This window comes from Rhagoletis zephyria, unplaced genomic scaffold, assembly GCF_001687245.7.
Source record: "Rhagoletis zephyria isolate East Lansing unplaced genomic scaffold, Rhagoletis_zephyria_1.1 Rzeph_scaffold_13961, whole genome shotgun sequence".
NCBI lineage: Eukaryota > Metazoa > Arthropoda > Insecta > Diptera > Tephritidae > Rhagoletis > Rhagoletis zephyria.
The window spans coordinates 1,232-9,106 of record NW_016171030.1 but is presented as its reverse complement, the minus strand read 5'-3'; the positions used below and the strand labels follow the sequence as shown (position 1 = coordinate 9,106).

General features: G+C 31.4%; 1 protein-coding gene across 1 annotated transcript; it reads right to left on the bottom strand.

Moving 5' to 3' along the window:
* Positions 1-2,711: 2,711 nt before the first annotated feature.
* LOC108378360 (solute carrier organic anion transporter family member 1A4-like) lies at positions 2,712-6,802 on the bottom strand. The gene is made up of 3 exons (XM_017634659.1): positions 6,490-6,802; positions 3,107-3,283; positions 2,712-3,052 (listed from the first exon to the last, which is right to left on the bottom strand). The coding sequence occupies exons 1-3, from the start codon at positions 6,779-6,781 to the stop codon at positions 2,883-2,885; spliced, it is 639 nt and encodes a 212-aa protein (XP_017490148.1). The 5' UTR covers positions 6,782-6,802; the 3' UTR covers positions 2,712-2,882.
* Between the last annotated feature and the right edge of the window lie 1,073 nt (positions 6,803-7,875).

The following is a 7,875-nucleotide window of genomic DNA, read 5'->3' as shown; positions in this document are numbered from 1 at the left end:
ATTTAAATGAAACTTTTGTTATAATTCAATTGCCATTGTATTGTAGAATTATTTAAAGTACATTTAAATTACACTTTAAGTAAACGGAAACTTTTGTAAAAGGAACTTTAAGTGTTTCATTATGAAACTGGCTCAAGTATTTGCAAGTAAAGTAAAAAAAAATTAGCTGTGACAGAAGGATATCCGATGAGCATTTCTTTAAAGCTGACAACATCTCACCATAAATCTACTTTTGTAATAACTCAGCACTGTTTTAAAGTCCATGAGTTGTATTTAATTTTGGGTAATTATTATTTGTATTGTTCAATACACCAGAAATGCCGTGACAACTTGGTGAGAGAATACTAAATGTATCAGAGACTCTTCGCACGACGGCTGCGTTTATAACAGTAAAAATACGGAAAATAGTGAAAGATAAATCGAAAAAATCGATTTATAAAGAATTATTCTACATTTTTATTCTTGTTACAGACAGGGCATCACAGAATCCATCGTAGTCCCATTTTTTGTGAAATCTACGAAAATACCACTATCCCTGAAGCCGAATAGCCACGAACGTAGCGTATACTTTGAATACACAGGTCCGTAGCAATTCGGATTCAATGATCGCATGTTCATAGATTTCACAAAAAACTGGACTACGGTGGATTCTGTGATAGCTACCAACATTAAACGCAATATATGTAATTATGTATATTTTTAAACTTAACGAACATGTTAAGTCAGATTATTGTTGAAAAAAATGCAGCTTGGTCTGAACATTCCACACGTTTCTCGGCTGCACTGTAAAAAGCGAATACGATCATCTAGGACCTTTTGTGTATACCTTTACATACTTATACACATTAGGGGGCCCATCGAAAAAAGTTATGATTTTCAAGACCCTGCCACCTATTTTTTCCTTTTTATGAGAAATAAAAAATTAAAGATTTAATCTTAATACGCTAATGTATTTAACCATCCAAATAAAAAAAAAAAATTAAATGAAAAATAATACATATGTATGTATATGTATCAAATTTTTTAAAAATAGTTTAGAGGTCGCGACCGGCCATTTTTATTCAGAAAATACAGTTTTGTAGACTTATCACTTTTTAAATGACTATTTTCCATTCGATTTTAAAAATGGAATATATTTTGAATAGATTTATAGCCCTTTAAAATAATGTACATACATATATTAATCTATCCAGCGTGATAAAAAAAAGGTTAAACGGTCTATTTTTTTAAACATTAGTTTTAGGCTACTGCACGAAATATACAGTATCGGTCAATACAATAGTAGCCCCATCTCAAAGTGATATTGTTTGCCACTCGTGTTTATTTATTTATTTTTAGGACTTTTCGAACAAAATACAGTTCACTCTCTAACAAAACCTACATAAATAAACCCAAGTTTAAAACATTGTAGAAAACTACAAAAAAGTGCAACACATTTTCACTCCAATTTCAAACTTTTTTCTCAGAAGTGTTAGAAGTTTTTTGAGTACACCGTTTGATAGCCCCAAAGGTGTTGCGGGCTCCTTCTAAATATAAATAAATTAGGGCTGTTCAGAATGTTGTGGAAATGGTCTGGGATTTGCAGTTGGAATTGCATTAGCAAATTGTATGCTTGCCGCCATGGCAACCATGTGCATTTTATTGTTGTGAATTTACAAATGCAATGAATATGCAAATGCAAGAGCATATGAACAAGATCCTGAACATATTTGTGTTTTTCGATGGGCACCCTTATATACATATCGTCGATGTTTTTGCAAAACCGCCTATTTTACGGCATTAAAATTTTACAGGAGAGCGTAAAAACGGGTTTTCTCTGAAGGCATTGCCTTGATAGGTGGTATTTTGTCTAGCTATTATTTTACAAATCTGTTGTTTTAATAACGATTTAACGATTTTTATGCATAAATCTCATTTTTGCCACAACGGCGATTTAAGCGGTTTTGCAACTGGTCTATGCGCGGTTTTGCAAAAACATCGACGATATATATGTGAGTATGTACATATGCATATTTTTGCTTTTATTATATTGTGCTAAAGCTACGCATTTTAAATGGTCAATCCTGTTGTTGCCTGCAGGATGAATTAATAATATTTATCTATATGTATTTTTAAGCTATAACTGAGATTTTTGTTAAAAAGGACATTGTTAATTATGTATTTATATCTACATTCAAATATATCGTTCTTATGTAAGTAGTAAGAGTAAGGTATATTATTTTGTAAATATTTATTGATATAGGTAGATAAATGAATTAAAAAAAGAAGGAAATTATGTACATATGTAGAAAAGAAATAAAATAAAAAAACACATTAAGAAGTACAAAGGTACAAACAATTAAATTTACACACGCATATACATATGTATCTACTATTACGTGCACACATATGGATCTACATATAAATATGTATGAATGAATATACAGGGAGACAAGAACATACTTTGTAAATATGTACATATGTATATGTATGCAAATATTTATAATTTTAATATTTCTTTTTGTTTTTACTTTAGCAGGGCACGCGTATGAATTTTGTCCATTTCGTTAGTATTTCATCTTCGCGCTCGTTTTGCTGCCTAAAACTATGCTTTCATTAACTAAACTTTAACTAAACTAATCAATAAAATAACTATCAACAATAAATGCAAGATCGCATTCCTCCGTCAAATTCTAACAAAGCAACTGTGTATGTTTTCTTTTTTTTCTTTTTAATTAATACGCATCCATTTCTTACTGTCGCAGCGTCATTAGGTAAAACCAGAAGCAAGAAACACAAATAAAAGAAAACGAAAAAAAATGTGCGCACTTTGTTTTAACCTTTTGATTTTGTTCTTTTCAGCAAAATATTTCGATCATCCTTATTTAAATAGCGCTTTCGATTTAAACACTGGTGTCTGGCGCTACCATTGACTTCTTACATTCAGTTTCCGCGGCCGTCTGTTTACCATGCGGCTCATTACTGTCCTCCGGTGTGATGTCAATGCGATGTGCTTTGCTCCACACGACCAAGTCCATTAAGAAAGCTAAAAACATTATGCCGGCGGTGATGCCTGCAGAAAAAAAAATCTAAAATGTGTTAAAAGCAAAGCGAATTGTGACCATACCCAGAAAGTAATGCCTAAATGAGTCTGCATCGTATAGTGAACAGGCTCCATGCTTGCCACACACTGATTTCCAGATGAGGCACGCCGAATCGACAACGGCGCCATAAATAATCGGACAAGGAACATTACCAAATAGACCAATAGCTGACTGTATTATGCCCATAGCCATGGCTTTATCTGCAAATTAAAATATGTGTGTAATATAAGTTTTCTTAAAAACTTAACGTTTAATTAAATTTATAAAACGTTATAATAAAATATTAAACTAAAATTTATTTTTGTTCATTTATTGTATTTTCTTAATACTTTGCTCATGTGTATGTTTGTATAAGTCGTTTTCGCGACACTCGGGTGTACGTAACCGGAACGACCTATTTAGGTTTATATTTGACTAAGGACTGTGACCATGCCAGGCATAATCTACATTATTAGGCATTATTTGGAGAATTTTTAACCAGTTACAACGAAAAAGACAATAAATAAAAGTAAAAGTGCAGTCACAAGTGAAAATGCAAGGCATTTAGGAAAGTCTGTAAAATTGAAGAGTTTCGAAAACTCATTTTTATTTTCCTAAGGTGAAATTGCGGAAACTAATTTTTGGCTGTTCACACGACGACTTCATTTTGAACTGTCTTACCAGACCTCTTGACAATTTTTATGCGTGCTAAAATGTTAGGAGCTTGAAAATATTATCAAAGACGTTCTCACAAAAATATTTACATTCAACAATTTTATTGAACGGCCGCAATTTTTAATGAAAATCAATTACATTTTGGTAGAAGTTATAGCTATTTCGGAGATCACCACATCTCCTCATCAGACTTCTTCAACTGGGATTCGATCCAACGACTCCAGTCGCTATAGCCAGGAGTCTACCCACAGAGCTAAGTTCGCCGAGTAAACTGTTGTTGCTTTTTCTACTTTTTCATTTGTCAAGCAAACTACAATCAAGCGCAGCTATTCCAGTGCTCTTTAAACTTGATCATGTGGTTGTTGTTTTGATTGGTTTTTGCTAATAACTTCTATACTTATAATAATTTCTACCAAAATGTAAATTGATGTTTTTTTCCGCAAAAACTTTCATTAAAAACGGCCTCAAGCTAAAAAAAAATGTTGAATATAATTGTTATAAGGCTATAAATCACAAAAACGAATAAAAATATTTACATATACTCCATTAGAATTATGAAAATAATAGATATTAATACAGTCTAGTGTAGATGAAAAGAAATACTAGGATTGTGGCTCTGAAAATCCGTATTATAAGCATCGCTGTTGATATATTTACGAAACGAAACTGTCTTTGAGATTATTCGCCGGTTCCTGAGAATCTAAGCATTATCAAAATCAGATCAAATCCAAAAATAGGGAAATTGACGTTAAAATCAAAACAATTAAAAAAGTTTTGTTCCTATTATCATTCTAATTGTGCGTATTACACGCAACCAGAATTAATAGCGAAGTCTTGGCTATATCAGTATTACTACTTTTATGTTTAAAATAATGAACTATGTATAGTCGGCCGCTGTGGTGTAAGCAGTACGCGCTTTCACTCATCAGCACCTGGGTTCAAGCCCTGGTCAAAGCAACATCGCAAAAAATATAGAAAAAGGTTTCTTCTTAACAACGGTCGTCCCTCGGTGGGCAATGGCAAACCTCCGAATGTATTTCTGCCATGAAAAACAGCTTCTCATAAAAATACAATCGTCGTTCGGAGTCGGCGTAAAACTGTAGGTCCCTTCGCTTTGTGTGACAATATCAGGGCACGCGCCACAAGTCGGAGGAGAAGCTCGGCCAAACACTAACATATGTATAAACGCCAATCTATTATTATTATTATGCATAGCAAATTGACTACCATTGCTGAAAATACGTACGAGTCCACACCAACATTGTCTAATGTATTAATAAAGAAAAAAAATTCATTGCAGCAACACTTGAATGGTTTGTCTGCACTCAGAGCAGAAACAAAAATTGGTAGAGCCTCACGAAAGTGATTTGCACTCTTTTAGTTCCAGTCCCACCTTGCATCTTTTATTTCTGAAGTTTTTTTTCCTAAAAGCAAATAAAAGTTCCAATATTTCTGGATGTTCACACGGAAAAGTAGAGTTCATATTTCTCAATTGATAGTGATACTTTTCAACAGTTTGAAAAAATATGTAATTTTGTTTTTTTCAATACCATACTCAAACGAAGAAACTCAGAGGATCTTAAGTATAACGTTTGTTTCCTGGCGCAAAGAGAGAAACCGGTTTCTAATTAAAATTGTTGAAAGTGAACTTCAAATTAAAAGTAATTTTAAAATCAAAAATTTAGAATTCTTTGACTATATAAACACTGAAAATGGAAATGATGATTAATGAAATCTATTCAAAAATGTCATTAAAAAAAAAATTATTGGCTTCTGTGTAACCGCATGTTAAAATGAATAACACTTTTATTTTTTTATGAACTATATTTTATTTATATACCAAAATACTAAGGTTATTCACACTTGCCTGGTTATCTAGTTACATATATTTTAAATTCAGTTTACAACAACAAAATATACTACAGAATTCAAATTTTTAACCAGATAACCTCATAGCCAAGCAAGTGTGAACAACCTAATTGTTAAAAACAGGTACTCTGGTATTTTAAAGTGTTATCTGTTACTTACATTCTTAATTTTGCTTTGAATAAAAATGTACTGAAAAGTTCTGATTTTTTTAGCATGAAAAAGTCTAACGTACTGATTTCGCGCATAAAAATCTGGCAACTCTAAGAACAGTCATATTTTAGCCTCGGTTCATTTTGTGGTGTGGTAACAAAACTTGGCGTCCAAATGACTTCAATAGTTTATATTCTAAATTTTTTTTTTTGATGAACATACTACTTTATCTGTCGTTGGGTGTAGATTCATATATATGTATATGTATGTATATTCAAAAAAATATTTGTAATTATCACGAAATCTAGGAAAAGGAATATATGTCTAATTCTAAAGAGTAAATTAAAAGTAGTCGGAAAAATTATAGCCGCACCATATTTTGAAAAGTTGTAAAATTTTTTCTTTTTGTTATTTAATTTTGGTTTTTTTATAAGAATACAGTTCATTTAGAATTCATTGCGCTGTAAAACTTCATATTCAAAATCTCTCTAAGAAATCTAATTAAGTTAAAGTTTGTTGATTTTTTTTGAAATATTGCGCAATGTTTAGAACTTGGATTTACACGGATTTTACTAAATAATGAACTGTATTTTTTCAAAATAGTAATCAAAATTAAATAACAAAAAAATTATATGTTATAGTTGATATTTATGATATAATTTTTTCGACAACTGTTTATGTATTGTATGTTTATGTATTTACTATGTACATATGTATATTTATTTCCACATACCTTTTGGATGGGTGCAACGCATCACCAACAACATGCTGCCCACCTCCGACGTCGAATGCATAAACACACAAACGACAAATATTAAAATGAAGAATACGAAATTCTTGCAATTACTATCACAGTATCCATTAACCGCTTGGTACGGTTCGGGGTTCCCTAAAGCTGCAAAATAGATAAACACGCGCACGCAACAGAAAGTTGGTGAGGGGGGGGCGGAGAGATAAGAGAAGAGAAGAAAAATGGGGTAGGTTATGTGACAGTGACTCGAGGAAATGGGTAAAAAATTGTTCATATGAAAAAATAAATAAAATGCAAAAGTTAATGAAGTACATACATGAAAAGCAATTAAAAGTATGAAATTAATGTAAATAAATTTATGTATGTACAAATATAGATATATATGTGCATATTTATGTATATCGTCATCATCAATGGATATATAATGTATGTACATATATGAAAGATTTCAGATTTTACATTAGAAACAAAAAACTTTTAAATATACATAATTATATAGTTTTTTTTAAAGGTTTTAAAGATGCCAATATATTTTGCGTTTTTTATTTAATACATACATATGCATGGATTTGAATTTCGTTATGTTTGCAGGAGTGCATAAAAAGAATTGCCCACATCGTAATCAGTTTTGTTACCTGTGCCTATTTACTCCAAAAAATTGTTTTCTTACCACGAAGAAACTTGCGATACGGGACGTATGAGTGGCATTGAAGCCAATTTTATTTCGCGAATTAGATTGCCCCGCGAATTAGATTTTCACTAAAATTTAATTAGTGAGATTGCTTATGGATATAAGAAATAAGTATATAAAGTCATTTTCAGTGTTGCCATTTTAGTCGTTTTCCGGCTAGATTTAGCCGGTTGCGAAAGCAAATAGCCGGAGAAAATTCGGTTTAGCCGGCAACTAATTTTTTAGCCGTTTCGCAAAAAAAAAAAAATTAGCCCTTTTTAGCCGATTTTGCTATTTGCAATATTTTATTAAAATTTATATATATAAGCTTCCATTTTTACAAAATCTATTAGAAATGTTAGGTAGCCTTATCTCGGAGAAATTTTTTGTGTCGAACTGTGTTACAATTATTAGTTAATTTAATGTTTATTCTTTTTTATGAAAATATAGCTGGTTACTTAAAAAAAAAAACATTTAAATCCAAACTTATTACTTTGTGAAAATATTCAGCTTTGTCCTGAGTTTCGCACGAAAAAAAAATTCGCCCGAAAATTTTTATTCCACCCATAGTAAGTACATGGAAACCAAAAGGTGAAAAGTGAACCGGTTTGGGGAAAATCAAAATCATGATAAGGCTGATTATGAAAATTCGGCAAATTTTCACAAAATTTTTAACCTTTTAATCAACATCTATAGAA

Excerpts from the sequence above, each read along its gene's own strand:
- LOC108378360 (XM_017634659.1), bottom strand. The coding sequence starts at position 6,781 with ATGAACAATTTTTTACCCATTTCCTCGAGTCACTGTCACATAACCTAC. Across the intron at positions 3,284-6,489 it reads GCGTTGCACCCATCCAAAAG|ATAAAGCCATGGCTATGGGC; the intron begins GTATGTGGAAAT and ends TTTAATTTGCAG. Across the intron at positions 3,053-3,106 it reads ATTTAGGCATTACTTTCTGG|GCATCACCGCCGGCATAATG; the intron begins GTATGGTCACAA and ends TTTTTTCTGCAG.